Raw genomic sequence first — 19,828 nt, 5'->3', positions numbered from 1 at the left:
TTGATAACATACATGACTATGAGTACACAGATGATGCAAAAAATTAAAATTAGTATTTTCATGTGTTCGATTTAGATTGTTAATTTTTCAGTGTGTCAGTGTCTTGCATGTTCATACCTGGACAAAATTCTCTGAGACTTGCACTCTGGCTATCACTGCAGTGCAGTCCATCAGCATTGCTTCAGGCTGCCTTTGCAGCATCAGTTCTTTTAAAATTCATGAGTGAACAACCAAGCCAATTGGTTTGCAGAACTTACATGTTGTGCATTTCAAATGTTCAGCTAACTCTCAGCCAACTTGGGTGGCAAGAGTAACACAGATAGAACCAGAATCAGTGTTGCCTGAGAAATAATAGATCTTTGAGTACGTTTCTGGGATGCTTTACAAACTGTCATGCGAAGCCTATCTGGCAGGTTCAAAATATTTAAAATTTCTTTCTAGTGCTGGGAGAGAAATTTGAGTAGAGAATAATTTTTGAGCTAATGTCAGATTTACCACTGTAGAGACTTAGCAAGTTTTACATATAAGCTTATAATATAGAATAATGTTACGAGACAGCATGTTGAGTCCTCAGATTTTATTATTATTGTAGACATTCCAGTTCCAGACTTTCTGCTAACTTAGCCATAAAACATTAAAAAAAAAACCAACCTAGATTAGCTACGAACTTTTACCTGTGTATATTAGGACAGTTCAGGTGAAACTACTATTTAGTTTTTCTGGGGTGACTGAAATGTGTTCTTGTATGAATTGCAATGCATGTCAAATGATTTCACTGGAGGACTGACCTAAGTCAAACTCTTTTAACTTTTAGACCTGTGGTATCAAATGATACTGCCTCCCCATTTCGATACATCAAAGAAGTACCCTCTGCTCCTTGATGTGTAAGTCTTCAAGTTATATGGAGATGTGTTAATAATCACTTTCATCTACTTCAAATGCTCTTAATAAGATCGGGAGACACAAAACTGGCATGTTTTCTAATTACTTCTTGAAGTAGTTCTAAGAGGGAGTGAAAAGAATTAGGTGTATCCCAATTCATGATAGGCTCCTGTGCCATATGATGATGTAAAGCTTAACAAGCACATATTTTGCTGGTGGCAGAGAGGCAGATACATTCTGTATCTGACTTAAAAGCCAAGATGTTAGCCTTAGCTTACCTCCTCCTCTGCTTTAAGAGTTAATTAGGAATCATATTCAATGAAATGACATTCCAAAATGAAACCTTGACTAAGCTGTGTATTCTAAAGCTGAAATAGTAAGTCTGACGTTGCATTTTCTCTGTGATATTTGACTGTCAGCTGGTGTTGGCAAACTGCATCCTGTGGTCAGGAGTGCATTTGCTGTTTTTTCATAAATTCAAGACCGTAAGCGTGTGCTGTTTGCTCCGTCCTTCCTCAGGCACTTCTGTTGATGCCAGTATGTTTTCTTCTGACTGGAAATTACTGAAAGTTAGCTATTCATTAAGATAGAAATGTTAACGTTTTCCTCTTTTTACAAGAAGTTGACTTCATAAGGAAACTAGTTGTTAGTTATTAGATATATCTTTATATAATGTAATTTGGTAGAACTGTAATATGTTTTGTAATGGCTTTGAAAGTTTTGATGAGCAGTCAGTGCTTTGTGCTTCTGAAGACTTATTTTGGTTTTGATTCTATTTTTATTGACTTAGGTAGGCCTTTGTCAGGATCACCTCTGCTTTGTGGTGATCTTGATATCAGAAAGTCCTTTGGAAGTGTCAGGATCTGTAGCGTGTAGAAATAAAGCTTGATACAGACAATTCCTAGTAGTTTTTTCTTTGCTTTTGAAACTGAGGAAGATTGGTTCCAGAGCAATAAGAGCCACTCTTCCATTATTTACTCTGTTGAACAGCGGCTATAGAAGTGCACTGCAAACAGAATTTTACCGTCCAGGCACTCACAGAATGTGATTTTTCTGGTGCTCAAGTGCTTCCAAATATTTTAAAATAAAAGCAATAATTACAATTTTGCTTCCTTTTTCTCAGCCTGCATAAGAAATAGGTTAGACTGTAGGGAACATTGATGAGACACTAAAAATGCAGAAAAACATCTTTTTCATCTTTCCAAATAAAGGTTATTTGTTGATTTCAGACTGTAACCAAATAAATACTAGGTAAATGAAACAGAAATGGTTAAAGAGCATCTCTTTGAAACTCAGATGACTAGATATACCAACAGAAAAAAGAATTTGGTTTGGATTTATGATAAGCCACTTAAGAAACCTTCATTATTTTGACTTTATTAGAGCAGAAAGCAATAAAAAAGATAAAATCCAGTCTGCTTTCTTGATTAAGAGCTGGTATTTTAAAAAAGCATATTGCTTTTGGTGTCCAGGCAAAGCAGCAGTTTAGAGTCAGTCAGTGATGCTTTTGTTGTTTGCTCAGTTTAATTTAAAAGTCTACCCTTCATTAGTGGCTGAAAACTGTCAGCAATAATTGTGTTTCAGATGCGTGATGCAAGACTACGTGGACCTGAATTCTGTGGTTCTTTTCCCCCAGGTACGCAGGGCCCTGTAGTCAGAAAGTCGATTACGCCTTCCGGATCAACTGGGCTACTTACCTCGCGAGCACCGAGCAGATCATTGTGGCCAGCTTCGATGGCAGAGGGAGTGGGTACCAAGGGGATGAGATCATGCACGCGATAAACCGAAGGCTGGGAACCTACGAAGTGGAAGATCAGATAGCAGCAGCCAGGTGAGCTGCAGGGCAGTGGTCAGCGACTGCTCCTTCTTTTCTGTGCTCATGTAGGGGGAAACAAGGTGAAGGTTTGGAATGGTCATCTTGAAATTACTGGCAAAACCATAACAAATTCTACGTAAATTTTGCATGCTGAAGTGTGTCATTTATGGGCCAACTGTCATTTTATGCTTGAAAAGAGAGAAGAGTTCATGCTGTAATATAAATTTGCCATTATCTCTGGTTTTATAGAGATGATAGCTGTCACATTAGTAGAAGAGTGTGCCACCAAGGAACTTGGAGCTGGGAGTTTTACTCCAAGCTTTTTCCAAGTTTCTGTTTTGATGGAGTTATTTGTATGAACTACTTGGCTTTTACATCATAGTTCATGTTTGTCACTTGGGTCGTGCTTGTAGAACCTCACTAAACCAAACAATGTCAGTATAAATCTCTCAGAATCACAAAGAAGTGATCTTGCAGGGTTTGCTTTTTGGGATTTTAAAATGTTAAGGAGTTTAAACAAATAGCGTTTCAGAATCTTTTTTTTAAACCCTGACTGGACTTACGTGTATTGGCCTGTCCCTTACTGCTGCAATGTGAGTGTTGCTCCTTTTTTTTTTTTTTTTTTTAAAAAAGACCAAAAACAAAAAAGGTGAGGCAGGTGGTGAAAGCTAACCTAATACAATACAAATGTCAGCAAGTGTGGTTTGAAGGCTTTTACAGCTTTTACAGAGTGTCCAGGTTTTGTTTTTTCACATTCACAGATGTTATTCTGAATTTCTTGGACACATGTGGCTGAAGTATGTTGTATGTTTTCATATGCTGTCACTGTCATGAAGTGGGAAATTCTTATTTACACAGTAGAAAGAGGCAGACATGATGGCAAATAGGCACGTCTGTATGATTGCAGATACCTGCAATACATTAAGCATTTAATTATTCTGTTTGCTTTTAGAAAATTTTCTGAAATGAGCTTTGTTGATAAGGACAGAATAGCTATTTGGGGTTGGGTAAGTACTCAAATAAGTTTGGCTGGCTTATTTTTGAATTGTAGCAACTATTTGTTGTGCTGCCGTGTGCGAGGTGCTGGAGTACTTAGCGTGAGGCACCTCTGGGGTCACGGCACAGGCCAACAACTGAACAGGTGAAGTACATCTTGCATGTGCCTGTATGCATTGTCCCTTTGCAAGCCGTCAGGAGCCTTTGAAACAGAAATGAGGATTACTAGAGGGATTAAAAACAATTTAAAGGGATACTGCCAAGTTCCTGTGTACAAGATGAACCAGTATTTTGGAAAAAAATATCTGAGTATATATTCACTAGTGCCTCTCTATATTAGTTGGATGACTCTAATTTTTAAAAAAAGATGTGAAATCATGTGAACCAGATGCATGGCATGGTTGTCGTGTTTTTACTAGCAGGCTTAAAACATCTAAATCTGCTATATTGTTGTGCTTGGCTATATTTTATTTCAGCAGTGCTTCCAACCAGAGGCCAGATTTCTGTGACTTCGATGTGTCTTAAAAACCTGTCACAGTAGAGGGGAGTGTTTAATAGCATATATTCAGCTGCAAGGCTAAGTGCATATGTGGTGTTAGTGATATATATTTGATTCAAACTCTGAACGTTTCTCTGTCTATGGCTGCTGTTTCACTGCTTTTTCTCGTGTCATGGGGCGTATTCTTGCATGCTCTGTTTAAGCATACTATGTTTAGGTATATGCAGGATTGCATGCAGGATCTTGAATTAAATTGCTATCTGAAATTTGGTCACTGCTGGTGACAGGCACTGGTGAATAAATTGCATGGTGGCAAGACGATGATGATGATGGTGCCTTTAGTAGCTTTTCTTGTGGGGTTAAACATCTCTATGTTGTATGAAGTCAAGCGTAGTGGTATTAACTTTAGCGGGAGGAAAATTCTACAGAAATGGAAGACTTAATGCATTCCTGTCTGACTCCGTATGAGCCTCAGGATGGGTAGTTGAAGAGCAATCCTCTTTGGAGTTCGGTTTGGGTTATGCATCCTGGACACTGAACCTGTGGGAAACATTGGGTTTTCAGATTGTCAGTGTCTCGTTGTCAGCCTTTCACTGTGTACATTAATTTTGTTTGCCGTAGGTTTGTCAGTAATATCCTTACTGTGGCCAGATTAGTCAACGTATTTATACATGGGTTTAACTAGTAAGTACGTGCATTACTTTGCTGATCTCACTGGGAGGACCTAAGTATTGAAGCTGGAGCAAACATTTAAGGACTTTGTACTAATATACATTTCCCTTTGCTGTAATCTGGTTTCAAGACAGGAACAAGATCCAAAAATTGCTCTTCTTTTTCAGTGTGGGTGGGCACATTTTCCTAAATTGCCCCTTCAGACTATAGTGAGGGCAGTCATTTGGGCGGTCGGTGACATTGTTTAGGTATGTTGCTGCCTGGATGCTCAAGTGCGTCAGGTATTTACTCATCTGTGTAGCAGGCTAGACCGCGAGTGAATTTTCTGTGCGCAGCAAGGAGCGCGTTGCTGCACAGTTCCTCCCACGGACTCAGCAGAAGATCCTTCACTCCCCAGTCACAGTCTTGCCCTTGATGCTGTGGAGGAGAGGTAGCGGGTGAGCTGCCGCAGGCCTGCTCCGAGGGAGTTGTAAATTTTCAGATGCCCTGGTGCAGCTGCTCGTCGGGCGTGTAGTGGGCCCGAGCTCTGCTCCCACCCCCTTGCCCGGCGGCATGGAGCGGGACGCGGCGGTTCGGCAGCCTCTCACTTCTCGGCTTTCGCTGCTGCCTGCGGAGCCACCGGACGCTGCTGTCGCCCTCCACTGCATCAGGGCTCGGCGGCGTTGGTTTTCCCGGCAAGTTCCCCTCACTGGCCCGCAGCTGCCCTGCGCTGCTTGGTGCCCGTTTGCCCCACGGAGCAGGCTGGGGGAGATCTGACCCAAATTCAGAATGGCGTTCATTAGCAGGAAAAACGCTGAGCCTGTAGATCCCTGATGAACCAGTGAGCAGATGGGCCCCATCCTTTTCTTCCCGACTAAAATAACAGCAATGTTTTCTTCTCAGTCGTACGGGGGATATGTGACCTCCATGGTGCTTGGCTCTGGAAGCGGCGTGTTCAAGTGTGGAATAGCGGTTGCCCCCGTGTCACGTTGGCAATATTATGGTATGTGATGGCTTCCTCGCTCCAAGGATTCCCATATGTCTTGCCGTGCACATGCTGCAAAGTGTTGACTCATAGCACGGAACTTTGATTATCTACTGGATGCCATGTAAATGCCACTTGGTCTGTTGTTGTGAACTCACGGGTGCTGCATTTCAGAATTAAGCCAATTCCCTAAATCTTATTTTCCATTTTAAAAAGTCAGATCCTCAATTCCAGGTAATCTTTTTAACCTTTTGTGAAGGGCAAAATTATTGTAATATTTGTAGTGTTACTGTAATGTGTCTGTGTTTGCTTTCCAAAGCTGCCCCGTGTTCCAAGACCGGTATTCTGTGTCAGAAATCCATCGCTATTGTGCTTTGCTTCTTTAAATGCTACTTCACTTATAAGAGCTATCTGTGAGGTTTAACGTCGAACTTGCATTGTAATTTACTCTCTCAAAGTGACAGAACAGGATTTTAATTGCCTTTGGTTTTCTTTCCTTTTAGAGTGTAAAATTTGGATTTTATGAATCTAATTAATCTTAAGAATAGCTTGATGCAAGGAAAACCTGAACAAGTGGACAAGTGTGTACATGCTTGAAGTTTATAATGTGTAAGGTTGTAGTTGTCCGAGGCTATAAATACAGTTATAGGGGCCCTCCTCCCAGATTAAATAGTTTATCTATAGTTAAAAATATAGTAAGTGCTGGTATAATGTGACCACATTTTGACATTTTTCTGGTTTGGATTTGTCCAAAAAGATTCAAAGGAAAGCTTTTCCTGGCAAACCTCTGCCAAGTAAGGCATGATTTATCACTCTGCGTCTAGCACAGAGGCTGTGGAATAGTGTATTATGTGCTCTGGCTAATTCAGCAGAACAAATCATACTGCCAGGTATTAGCAGTAGGCCGCTGAGGACATAGAGGTGTTTTCATAATGTTTTGGACATGAATATTGCAGTATGGCAGGAAATATTTTTTTTAATGAAGATCAGGATCTCTAAAATTCCACTTTTAGTTGATTAGATAAAGGAAAGGGTTATGGAGGCATGCATATTCAACATAAAAAAAAATAGTGCAATAATGCTGATAAGTCAAATGGACATCACAATATGGCAACAGAGCATTGGTTTGCATGGCTTAAAATAAAGCAGGAAATCTGCAAAAAAAAAGTAATACGATATGCTGAAAAATCTGTAGAAAATCAGATATACTTGATTTTGACTGTATAGAACAGAGCCAAGCTGAGTCCTAATCTACTGCTACATTTTGATTTTACAGATTTTTTAGTAGTAAGCACATAGATAAAAAATCTGAGGGTTTTTTCCAAATGCTAGTCATTTACTGCAAGATTTTCAGTCATTTTCTTAGGATTACTGAAAGAATAACAATAAGGTAACAGTGACACAAAGCACTTCATTAATATTCAGCATTCAGGTGTCCATGGCAACAAGAAGATTAAATATTCTGAATAATGATGGTTACCTACACGCTTGATTGTAGAAAACCTGTTGTTTGGGGTTTTTTTAATTTCTAGTGTTTATATCAGTGGATAACATTTCTTGTAGACAGACTGAAAATTAAGTAACATATTCTGGTTTTGTTTCTTTCAATTACAGATTCAATATACACAGAGCGATACATGGGCCTTCCTACAGCAAGTGATAATCTGAACAACTATCATGTAAGAAAGAAATCACTTCATTTTTTTGAAGTGTGTTGTTTCTTTTCTAAACCGCTCTACTTTTCTTTACACAGTCTAGTTCCTTCCCCATGGGAAGCAATACGTTGGTTTCTTCTTTCCAGCTCCGAGTGTGGCATTGTGCTTTTAGAGGCTGTGGTTTCATGCGCTTGGATTTGCATGAGGCAGCTACTCCTTGCAGCACCGTGTGGGCTTTCTGTTGTTTGTTTGGCGTGTTGGGTTTTTTGGTGTTTTTTTTTTTTTTACATTCACTTCCATTTGGCTACTTTGCAGACTGTAAAACAAGCTGTAAAAACTGTTTTATTTTAACCACCAAGAAACAAATTTGTTTTAAAATTTAATATGCTCGTGGGCAAAATATGCTTTATCTTAAACAACATTTCCACCAAAATAAATGTACTCTGGTTCTTTCTGAAATGTAATTTTTTTAAAAAAATGGGTGTTATATGAGCTTTCTTGCTTTGGGAATCTGCAACCTTTTTTTCAGGAAAAGCAAAATCTCCTAAATTATTGGGAAACTTTGACAGGTAGGCAACACAAGGTGTCCGTGGTTTGGGCTAAAATGAGTGATGTTTGCCCAGAAGTGAGGGCATTTCCCGATGTTCTAATGGGGGCGAACTACCTCCTAGATTGTTTGTCCTTGTTACGGCATGATGAATTGTTTGACTTGCCCTTCCGCGTGCCAGCTGCTTCTTGTTGCCTCAGGGACTGTCTGAAGTCACGGGTAGCTGGGCGTGGGGCAGAGCAGCCCAAGCGTTCTGTGAGGTTGTGTTAAATTTCAGATCTAGGTGGAAATGCAGTGGCTGTTGGAGAGCAGCGAGGGGCCTGAGGGATAGTTTGTGCCCTGGTTTTTGGGATGTTCCACAGAGGTGTTCAGCCATGGTGATGCTGGAACCAAGGATGGATGCTGGAGGAAAAGAGATGGGGCGTTCTCTGTGTTCGGGTTGGTAAACAGGCTAGGAGAGAGCTGAGCGCTGATTGTGTCTTGATGCAGTAAAAAAAATCTCACGGCGGAAAAAAGGCTGGGGGTTGTTGCACTGATTTAAAAGTATGGTAAAACATATAAATACGTACATATAGTGGCCTGAAATGTCTGTTTTGACATATTGCTACAGTAATCTAGTTTTGTCAACTGCTATATCAGATGTTCCGGTCAAAATTGAGAACAATGGTAGTGACTGCTGGAGGACGTGGTGCTGCATCTGCCTCTTGTAACCAGCGAGCTGCTGGGGCCCAGCGGGGACTGACCAGCAGCCCGTGGCTGCCTGCCTTTCTCCTGTGTGTCTTTAAGGCAGTGGGAACAGTAGGAGGTCTGCGAGGTAGCAGTGTAAATAGAAGTTGCTGTCGTCGTGCAGAGCGAACGTTAACGCTCTGGGTGCACAAAGTCATTCACCAGCTTCACGGCACAGATGGCAACAGAGGACTGTTTAATCCTTTCAAGCCAGGAGTCGGATTTTCTTGGCATAGTATCCATTGCTGGCAATGGCCACGTTGAAACTGCCAGTACCAAAGAGCTAAAGGTTTCAAATGTGTTACTCGGAGGACTAATTGGGGAGAATGGTGGCTAGGTGGAGGAGGGGGAATCGCACAGATCAGATTGTCACACTTCACTGCTGCTTCTAGAGATCGGAAAATGCAACTTGCCTCCTCATTTATTGTTCGAAGCCCCAAATAATGTATTACTTGGAATTTACTTTTCTGCATTAACCTGGAGGGGTGGGGTAGCTTGAGAAGTGAGTTTGTTGCTTTTCATGAGCATCAGGGGAAGGATTGTGGGATTTTGTTGTTGCTGAAGACCCTTACTGACTGCAGCCCACCATGTTCCTGGCTTACAGCCCCTTTCTTCAGTGTCCCGGTAGCCAGCCTCCTGGCCCCTCGTCACGGATGAGAGCTGTGTTCTGAACTGAATGTTTTTAAGCAAGTAAAAGCAAAACATGTACTGAAAGCTCTGCTAGCTGAAGCTGTTAGAGCATATTTGAACTGTAGGCTTCATACTGTCAGGTTTGCGTGCTGCACCGTATATTCTCTATCCTACTGCATCCACTGTAAAGCTGGCTTGAGAAGTGAAAGGTTGCGTAAACTCTGTACTGTGTGCCCTAATTTAAAAGAAACAGAACTGTGTACACACCTGCTTCGAGATGATGTGTGCTGCTAGGTGCCTTCCTAGTGCGCAGAGTATTAGGAGTGACTGAATATAGAAGAAAAAGGTTGTGGTAAGAGGAGTACGCCCTATCTTTGTGTATTACTGAGACACTAGATTTCACATTTAGTGAAGGAAGGGAATCTGAGATGTTAAATACACTTTGTCAAGTCTGAGGGATGACTCACATGCCTCTAAGTAGGCTAATTAGGTGTGATCAATGCCTTCTAAGGTAGTCGTGAACTATTAAAAATTAGAGCTTTGTAAAAGAAAGGAGCAAGCATGGGTGGAGCTCCCAGTATAATTCTGGGGGGATCCCAGGCTGAATGGCAGAGAAGCTGTCTGCCCAGAGGAAATGTCCCTGATGTAGAAGACTTGAGACTAGATCAGGGCAGAGCTCTAGAGGTCAGATGCAGTAGCCATGTAAAGCATACCGAGGAGACTGTTCAACTTGCGAGAAGATTATTTTGCAGTTCACTCTGAATTTGATATGCTTTTGGCAAGTGTTTGAAACAGTCATAGATTTGGCAATCTTTTTTCTAGCAGATTTGAAATGTTCAGTCCTTAAGAACTGCTGCATCATTAGGTTATGCAAAACAGGGTACAATTTTGTAAATATGCCATCTTGTACTGATTTGACATTTGTTCTATTATCTGAGAATATGCTAAAGGGAGAGAGACCTTCAGTTCCAGCCAAACCTTAACTTGTTTGTGGAGTGCTGAGAAAATGTTGACTGCTGTGCGATCTTTAGAAAAGCCAGTTGCACTCAGCAGGGCCCAGTTCTGCGTACTTGTACGTGTTACCTTCTCAGAGCCTTTGTCCCGGCGCTGTGAAACGGAAGGGGGTGAATCAAGTTGTGTTTATTTGCTGTCCACTTGAGGTCTGTTCAGCTGGTATAGCTGTTGCCTTGGGCTGTAACTGCGCCCAACCCGAGATCGCTCCCTAGCTTGCAGCCTTCTTTGGTGGCAGAAGTGCTGTGTCCTTAGAGCACATTTTAGGGGAGGGACTCTGCGAGTTGAGTATGGGGACAGGCAAGTGAGACATCACCTGCAACTGATAAACAAACTGAGAAGGTATCTCTTTTGTATGTTCCTTCTTTCTGAAGTATTTTATAAATACCTTTATTTTGTGTGATACTTGGAGAGGAAAAATAGGGACATCCTTTTTCTAAAATTGCTGTTGAAAAGTTGAGATCTCAGAAGTGTAGCTCAAGTCAGGCTTCTACATGCAGAAGATTTGCTATCCCTTAAGTGCACTCAAAGGATATTGCTTCATTCCTTTTCCTTCTTTTTTTTTTTTCTTTTTTTTTCTTTTCTTTTTCTTTTCTTTTTTTTTTTCTTTTTTTTTTTTTTTTTTTTTTTTTTTTTTTTTTTGTCACGGGGCCATTACTTTCTGAATCGTTCTTTTGGTCGGCTGCTGTCCTGGTACTCCTCCCTGAATCAAGTCCTCCCTCCAGATTTTGGCACTCCCGTAACTATCTGTCCGTACTCCATGGTACCAACTCATGTCAATGGACAGTGCCGAGCCTCCTGTGTGCATGGATTCGCCTGCATTGGATGGGATTTGTGGCGCTCTGCAGCCTGTCACTATCAAAGGAGGGCAATCACAACACTACGGGTTGGAGGATGGTTTTTTTTTCTCTCTGCTGAACTTGTTTGTTAAATTTGGTTGAATAACTACAGAGAACTCATTTTGCTTATGGGAGGGTTGTGGTACGCTATTCTGCCCTGACAAAAGGAATTTAATATTTATGCTTGCTTTAAAGATTCATGAGTGTACAAGAGACATAAGGAAATTGGAACACTCTGTGGTGAGATAATGTGTTTGACTTTTGGGGGGTACTAAATGTAAACCCCTGTGCAAGGATACAGCCTTAGTACAAGATGGGGAAGAAAAAAAAACACCCAAACCACCACATTCTTTTGTTTCTAATTTTTACTATTTTTTCCTTTCCATAGTGGCTTTTAAGTTGCTGTAAAACAGAGAAAACTCTGCAGGGATTCAGTCATTTTCAGCAGAGAACCCCTATAATGTTGCCAATAGAAGGAAATTAATTCAACATATTTTTGCCCCATTATGCTGGTTGTCTTATCAAGCTTAAAACGCCTTTGTCTCTTGTCCCTTGTCCTCTTCCCACTCATATGGCAGAGAACTATCCTATTCCCTTTCCTTGCCCAAATTAAAGACCTTAACCTGCCATCATTACTTTCCTTGTTCTTTAGTACCTCGTCACAGTAGCAAGTCGGGTGGTTAGTATGTTCTAGGGAATATGTTGTTATCGTGTTTTAAGTTTCATGGTTAGTCTTAGGTGGTGGTGATTTTTTTCATCACCGTATTGTGTTTCAGTTCCCAAAATGTGCCTTGGCTTCTGTTGATAGATTTGGTCTGCTTCATTCAGGCATTTCTCCTACCACATTTGGGGGAGAGCATCATCTTAAACTTCTTGTCAGCCGTTTTTACTGGAGACTGATGAAACACTAGCTCTGTTGACTTACCTCCAGGTGAACTGTAGTGTACATTTTGGTGGGGGAGATAACGCGTGCAGTCTCTGCAACAGCTACTCCTCGCTAGCGTAGGGTGCGCTGTTGCCATGGCAATATTTTTTAACTTGTCTGCAGGCACACAGGAAACCTATGGCAAGTGGTGTGCTGCAGGCTAGCAACATGTTAGGAGCACATGAAATGGGTATCATCTCCCTCGCAAAACCGTGCCCCCCTGGAACTGCCTGTTACTCTGCAGGCGCAGCCCTTGGTGATGGCTGCAGACCGGTGCTGAGCGGTTGGAGTGCGAGCACCGTGCTGGGGGATACGTGAACACAGTACCTGGGGGTGCAGGGGGTGCAGAGCAAGGGGTGTTGTTTGGAGCTGAAGGACCTCAGACTGTGTCAACGGGAATCACAGTCAGTTGTTAGCAAATCAACTTCTGATAAACAGCACCTTTTTTCTTTTTCTTTTTTTTTTTCCCTTTTCTTTAATTTCAGAGTTCAACAGTAATGGCCAGAGCTGAAAAATTCAAGGAAATTGAATATCTCCTTATTCATGGAACAGCAGATGGTGAGTTGCAGTTAATTAGACATTTTAGTATTACAGACAGGTTCGCAATTCTACTACTGACAAAACAAAAGCATGAAGGGGCAAGGCTGTTACATTTACGTCAATAAAATAATACTGCTTTCTGCAACTAATTTGTGTTTCAGTCAGCAGTGCTGGGGAGTCTTCTGTGTTCGTTGTTTTGCTTTTCCCCCAGAGTAGTACAGAAGCAATTTTTTGTTTACCTTTTTCCTCTTTTTCTTCCTCTTTTCAGATAATGTTCACTTTCAGCAAGCAGCGCAGATTTCCAAAGCTCTTGTTGATGCTGAAGTGGATTTTCAGGCAATGGTATAGTTCTGTTTTGTTTATCATCACACAAATGGCTTGTATTATGAGAATAATAGCAAAAGCTACCTCTTGTTAGGTATAAATCAATTGCCATCTTAAATGAAAGTTCACATACTTGCATTTCATGTTCAGGAACTGAAATTTTAACATAACACACCCATGTATCTTCTGTACAAGAAAAACTGTAAAGCAACTCGTTCTTGTATTTGACCCTGTTTACCTAATCTTTCATTTTGTTAATTTGAGTTCTCAGCCAATCCCAATCTTTGCATATACCCAAAGTCCAGTGAATAGTGTCTTACAGATAGGATCTAAGGAAAGGTGAACTTCAGCTAAGTCCAGGATAACCGTCCATCACGTTCGGTGTTTCTCTGTTGAGCTTGTAAGGCAAGTAGTTATTTGCCCCTTCTTGTGCTGTACGTGGAAGCTCTCAAAACTCAGGTGCAAGGCAGCCCTTGGGGAGCAGTGCTGAGAAGGGCAAAGTATAGATGGAAGCCAGATGCACCAGTGCATGGTTGTCCTTCAACCAGACTTGCAGGGCTTACAGGGTGCAGAGATCGGGCACCACTCGGAACTGAGGCGCTGCCTCTACTCTCCATGTGGACAAGCCACGTGCTCATTTTGTGCTTTTGGCATGAATAGATGGTGTATCCCACACACAAAACAGGGGCGAAAGTATTACAGGAGCTTCCTACTGCCATCATGTCTTCACCTTCATGCCGAATTAGCCTCATGCTGGGAGAATTTTAAATGGCTGCACATGTTTTTATGTCTATCAAGCTTGGTTTATATCATTTAGATGTAGCTAGAACTAACATTCTCTCTATTTTTCTTTCTCGCAGTGGTATACTGACAAAGACCACGGCATCACCGGTCAAGCACATAAGCATATTTATACGCATATGAGCCGTTTCATAAAGCAGTGTTTCTCCCTGCCCTAGCACCTGCATTTTGGTTGTTAGTGAGGGTATTTCTCCAGAAAACTCTCTGCCCAGTGTATGCCGAGCCAGTATAAACTTTTATGAATCAAGAGCAGATAAGGGTCAGGTCTTGGGATACCTTTGTACACAATGAAATGCTAATCTTTATAATGATTTCTGTTGCCAAGCAACTATTGCATTTTTATTGATTGTGTTTAATCAGTTCTTAACATCACCAGAATGTAGTTATATTGCAGACTTGTATAATGTTTCCAACAGAAAATTAAATGCACCCTTTATCGTGTCTGTGAAAATACTGATAAAACTTTAAACACATTTTGCAGAAACTACCTAATGCTTGATCAATTATTGGTTTACAAACAGTACCAGGTATACTGCAATGTTAATATTTTCTATGCAGAATGAAACACTCTGTTTACTGCCATGCCGTGAGTTAGGATCTTCTCTGCAATCTCTTGGATTGCAGTTGTAGAAGTCTTGCAAGGAAAGCGTGTAACCAGCTTTCACCAAGACTTTGAACGGTACTCAAACCGCTGGCACTGAATTTGTTTCCTATCATAGTGCTGTGATTGTTGCTTACTTTAGAATCTTAGAATCACAGAATGGTTTGGGTTGGAAGGGACCTTGTATATCATCCAATTCCAACTCCTCTGCCATGGGCAGAGACACCTTCTACCAGACCAGGTTGTTCAAAGCCCCATCCAGCCTGGCCTTGAACACTTTACAGTCAACTTTATAGTCAAAGGGCTGCTACTGTGGGAATCTGCAATGTAGAATGTTATCTGGGAATTCCAGCAGCCCACTGTTGTTCCTCTATGGGACAGAAAATCTTTTTTTTAGAAGGTTCCTGTTTACTGATGAATAGAATATATTCCTTGCACTCAAACATAAAACATTACAATGCAAACTAGCAGTCACTTAAAGCAAGGGCTGGACTGTAACTCTCCTGTGACATGGTATTTAGCAAACCTGCTTTTCCTTGCAGCCCACCAGTAAACTTCTGCTTTCTCTTTAGCACTCCAGGTAGGCTTCTCCATCTGAAGATTAGTTTTCTTAATTTCACATAGATGCAACCCACTTGTACTACAAACTGTGCTGCTTTAAAATAATAAAGACATTAAAAGTTAGGAAAGGAGGTGTAGTCTGTATCATTGAAAATGTTGCTCAAGAAACTAGCCCCTAGAATTTTACAAAAATCCATTGATTTTGAGAGAGACTTACACTGAAGTTTCTGCTTTTGTTTGATGGTATCATGTAATGGATTGCGATGTGATTACCTAACACAGCTTCTTGATACTAGAAGCCAGTGTGTGTATGGATGTGTTGTGGGTTATTAGTGGCTTTAGGTGAATGTGAAAATACTCAGACAGATAGGGCATGGGGGAGAATGTCAAGACAGTTTGTGCAGTTTGTCCTTAAATGAGAAAGAGAAGGGGGGCCTGAGGTGGAAAATAAGGTTTTGGTTTCACAAACCAACCAAAAACTCCTTGACTCACAAAACAAGCTTTTTAGAAAACAAACTGGAGATGGGTATTACAAATATAATCTTGGGCTCCATTTATTAGTGATTCTAATGTAAACCAGCACCACTGTTAATGTTCTACAGGATATAGGCTGTCAGTTGTCTCCAAGAGGTTATAGTGTCTAGTGTCTGATTCTTTTGACTCAAGGGAAAGAAACATAAATCAGTATAACAAAGTACAATGCTAATTATTTTATATTTCTTTGTCTGGAAAGCAACTTCTGAGATACCCTGCTAATAGAGTATGATGCAACTTTAAAACAAAAGAAATGTTTTATTTCTGTAGTAAGTGTCCTAAAAAACATCAGTTGAGTGTCTAATTTTTGTCTCGGGTAGGTCTCCCTCAGCTCCAAAAATAATGCCGACAATAGGACTGTATAACTCCCCCAGGAACCGACAGCTTGCTTGAGCTGCATGAGCACCTAAAACTGAGGCCACAGAAGAAAGCCAGCTCACTTCATTAATGTACAAAGCCAGCACTAGGAACCAGTTGTGCCTGAAGCAGTGCCACATGCTGGAGTGAGTTAGGCACCTACCAATTACCTCTGGTATTTTTTTCCATGTGAAATACTTACGTTTGTTGTACTTTTAGACCGTAAAATCCTAACAGATGCAGCTGAAGCCCAAGGTGTGACTGTTACTGTTCTGAGGCTGGGAGGCAGCCAGTCTTTGGTTTAAAAATCGGTGAAGAAGCTCAAAGTGGTTGACTAAGATGGAGCGAGTACTTCACCTGTTGGGCTTTGGCAGAAGTACTAGGCTTTAAGGCCTAAAAATTTTTCAGTAGCAGAAATTAAGGGGCCTGTGAATAGCAGAAGATCCCACAATAGGCAGTAGGCTAAGCTGCTGTTCAGCTATTAGACACTTTAAATATTGTAGCAATTTTAAATTGTATGACATTACCTATTGATCTGTAAAGAGACCCAACCACATCATCTCTCTCAGGAGCAAGGGGAACCAACTCATGACCAGTAAATCAGCATTTAATTCCCACTCTCTTCCTGGAACAGGTCCGTTCTGTGCCATCGCCAGCGGCACACTTACTGTTAGGGTCAGACCAAGCACACCACCATCAACTCCACGCAGCAAGCCAACACTGACAGCATTGCCCACTTCAATGAGATTCCACTCGGAAATGGAGCAGGACTGGGCTGTATAGTTCATTAATTTGTGAAGCATGTTCAAATGTCAGGTAGACATTTAAAATACTGTACCATATTGCGTACTTGCAGTGTAAAAAATAAAATTGAAAATTAATTAGGATAAATATTTATTTTCACATAACATTTCTTAATTGTGAAAAACACAATAGTCTATTCACATGTACACATAAACTTTTGTAATAAATTACATCCAAGAAATTGAGTAATTTTGACCAGGAATATGAAATTAGAAGTAAATATAGCACTACATTTGCTTTATATTGTGTGTGATTTCAGAATGTTAAGACTAACATTGAAATAGCATTTAAATTCACACAAGAAGAGAGTGACTATTTTAAAATAAAACCACTCTGAAATACTGAACAGAAATACAGAATGCCATTCAATACACTGATTTCTTAATATTCTAAGAGTTGGTCAAGTGAAACTAATACATTCTGATTGTATACATTATCTGTAACAAGGTCAGCAACATATTAAAACATCACCAGGCTGCTTTTGGGACAAACCAGTATTGAACTTCTATACTAACCTTAAAACAACTGGAATCTTAAAATTTATCATCAAGTACACAAAACAAAGCATTTAACCTTGATGCATCAGCACTGTTTTCCTAAATTTACAAATACAAACACTGAATTAAATGCAAATCCTTCTTTGTGTCCATTAGATCCCCCTCCCCCCCCATAAAAATGGCCTTTAATGGGCTTTGATAATGCTAAGTCAGTGGCCCTGTTAGTTTGCAGCAAAATGCAATTATCGTTTATGGCTAAAGTAGTAAAACATACAAATTCACACGCACAAAATCATTCAAAGGAATACTTTAAATGTGCTGGATAGGAAAAGTTGTTCACATGAAGTCTATGGGAAGTTTATCATATTGTGAAAGCTGGGGAATGTTAAAGACCTGCAGATGAGTAGTTTTAACGAGTACAAGACTGTAATTCTTATATTTGTATGGTTCAAAGTAATAGCGTAATAATGAGAGCTTTCATTTAATCATTTAAAAATTTTTCTTAAAAAAAAATTAAAAATTAGTGAATTCCAAATAATGCAATAAAACTTTTGCTCCACATTTCTATTAATTCAATACCTAATCTTGCAGTACTTGTTTTACACAAAAGAACAGCTTGAAGGATCAGGCAGTAACAAAATCCTTTAGGAAAAATGTCTTTGTAATGGCTTTAAAGCCACATTTGACTTTTCAATGTTGTTTTTATCTTTTAATCAATACGTACTTGATGGAATAGTGAAGAGCTGTAACAAAACCAACAGCAGGATACCCATTTAAGTATTATACACAATTAAACTCTGAAATTAAGAGGTTTACAGTTGTTAGTAGAGAGAGTACAATACAAATATGCCCTTTATGTGGCTGTATTTTAGGCAATAAAGAGGAAAATCATTGGGCAGGTGATACAACTGCGTGTGAGGGTATAGTTTGTATCTACAAAATTTTCCCTATTATAATGGATTGATTAATGATGTAATGCAGTTGTTTGGCCCACCATGGCAACACTCATACAATACAAGATGCTGTCATCACAGATTGCATTTTAAGAAATACCATACCTATGTTTCACATCTAAGGATGTGGTGGTGTTTTTCAACTAAGGTGAGAGAATGTTTTAATATATATTTTTAATATATATATTTATATATATGACTATGTTCTAGTTACATACAAATTTGAATATTAAATACACTGTATTAAATCAAGGAAAACTTCACAAATACAGAATCTGACCCTGCAATCCTCATTGCAAGATTAATCCATGACTTCAAAAGCACAGTTTGAGGAAGAAAGGATTATCCTTGTGAGTTTGTTCACAGGGTCAGATCAGTGGTTACTTTAAAAACTTCTTTAATGCTTGCTTGTCAGTTTGGGTCTCCTGAAATCATTTACTCCAGTCAGGTGATTTAAAAAAAAAATTGGAACAAGTGTTTCAGGTTCATCTTGAATGAGGATTATTAAGTATTCTCACACAGAAAAAGTAGTAAAATACAGTACAAACCTATTAACAGGAAAGTTGAAATTGAACGAAGCTTTGCTTGTTACACTTATGATATGAATACTGACAAATGGCCAGTATCAGCAAAGAACATTTTTTTGCATTGGCTACTGCAGACTTTTACACAGATACTAGACAATGCAGACATGTAGACAAGGTGAAATGAGACAAATATTGCACTACATTACCTGTGCTAGTTTGAGATGAAAGACAAAAGTTACAAGGTCAAATCATTTATATTTAGTGGTTGTGGCACTCCTTTCATTTGTAAAAAATGAATTGAAGAACAAGTCATAGACAAGTCTCCCGGTCAACACCTTTCCCTGAGTCAGCTTTCTTCTCTTTTCTTATTTCAGCACTAGGAAAAGAAGCGGGGGGGGGGAAGGGTTACAACACCACTATCATATGTATATATTAATGATCTACCTGTAAACCAACACTGCACTGATATTTTAATTAACTTTTCATGCTGCATAGCACAAACTGGGAAGCAAGTGAAAGTTTCTGCGCTGAATGGTGCAGAAGACATCGGCCAGCATTTCAGTGACAAGGTGGGTAGAGAACTTAAGATGTGCAGACAGACAAGTCAGCCAGCATGCAAGCAAAGATAGACGCTTTTTTCCTTTTTCTTTTCTTGGCAAATACAACTGTTAATTGATTAAATAATGGTAATGGTACAGTTCTCAGACAATACAAGCATTTTCTTAAATGGCACAAACAAGAGGTCACAGTAAGTATTTCTTGTCTTTAAAATGTATTCTGTTGCTCATTTAGAAAGAATGCTTCTGAACTAGAGCAGTGCTAGCCAATTTCCAACTGTAATATTTGGCTTTCAGTCTTGACTGGGGAAAGCAGGAGAAGGCTGGGGGGGTGGAGAGTGACAGTATTGCCCATCTGGGGCTTAATATATACTTCCTCATGTATACATTATATGGAAATAACTTTTTTTCTTAAAAAAGCCTGAAATATCATACAAAAGCCATATCACTAAGAACTCTGAAGCAGAGTTCAAATTTGGATTCAGCTTTTTTCCAGTTAAAACACTGTTGATTTGCCTACAGAAAGCAATACGTATGCAAAGCAGATGGGGGTTTTTTTGTGAAGAGGGTTCTAATTTACAAAGCGTAAATAAATAAAAAGTCGTGTTCT

The 19,828-nt window shown here is 39.9% G+C and overlaps 2 protein-coding genes across 15 annotated transcripts in view; one reads left to right on the top strand and one right to left on the bottom strand.

Annotated features, from left to right (window-relative positions):
• The window catches only part of LOC104329052 (dipeptidyl peptidase 4), a 43,364-nt gene extending 26,552 nt beyond the window's left edge, over nt 1–16,812 (top strand). For 3 of the 5 annotated variants that reach the window (XM_075429863.1, XM_075429861.1, XM_075429862.1), the window contains 8 exons: nt 815–884; nt 2,519–2,713; nt 3,651–3,705; nt 5,748–5,847; nt 7,444–7,508; nt 12,648–12,720; nt 12,971–13,044; nt 13,887–16,812. In XM_075429863.1, the coding sequence (XP_075285978.1) occupies nt 815–884; nt 2,519–2,713; nt 3,651–3,705; nt 5,748–5,847; nt 7,444–7,508; nt 12,648–12,720; nt 12,971–13,044; nt 13,887–13,985 (731 nt within the window). In that variant the 3' untranslated portion in view covers nt 13,986–16,812. The remainder of the gene's footprint in view (nt 1–814; nt 885–2,518; nt 2,714–3,650; nt 3,706–5,747; nt 5,848–7,443; nt 7,509–12,647; nt 12,721–12,970; nt 13,045–13,886) is intronic. The other 2 variants (XR_012764988.1, XR_012764987.1) reach the window with 2 other exon arrangements.
• A 29-nt stretch (nt 16,813–16,841) lies between these two features.
• The window catches only part of SLC4A10 (solute carrier family 4 member 10), a 178,331-nt gene continuing 175,344 nt past the window's right edge, over nt 16,842–19,828 (bottom strand). For 7 of the 10 annotated variants that reach the window (XR_012764986.1, XR_012764985.1, XM_075429856.1 and 4 more), the window contains one exon: nt 16,842–19,037. Coding sequence is in view for 5 of the 10 variants with exons in the window: in XM_075429856.1 (XP_075285971.1) it covers nt 18,971–19,037 (67 nt within the window). In the remaining 5 variants the exon portion in view is untranslated. The remainder of the gene's footprint in view (nt 19,038–19,828) is intronic. The other 3 variants (XM_075429860.1, XM_075429859.1, XR_012764984.1) reach the window with 2 other exon arrangements.

This window comes from Opisthocomus hoazin, chromosome 9, assembly GCF_030867145.1.
Source record: "Opisthocomus hoazin isolate bOpiHoa1 chromosome 9, bOpiHoa1.hap1, whole genome shotgun sequence".
NCBI classification, from domain to species: Eukaryota; Metazoa; Chordata; class Aves; order Opisthocomiformes; family Opisthocomidae; genus Opisthocomus; species Opisthocomus hoazin.
This window is presented reverse-complemented; position numbering and strand designations above follow the sequence as displayed.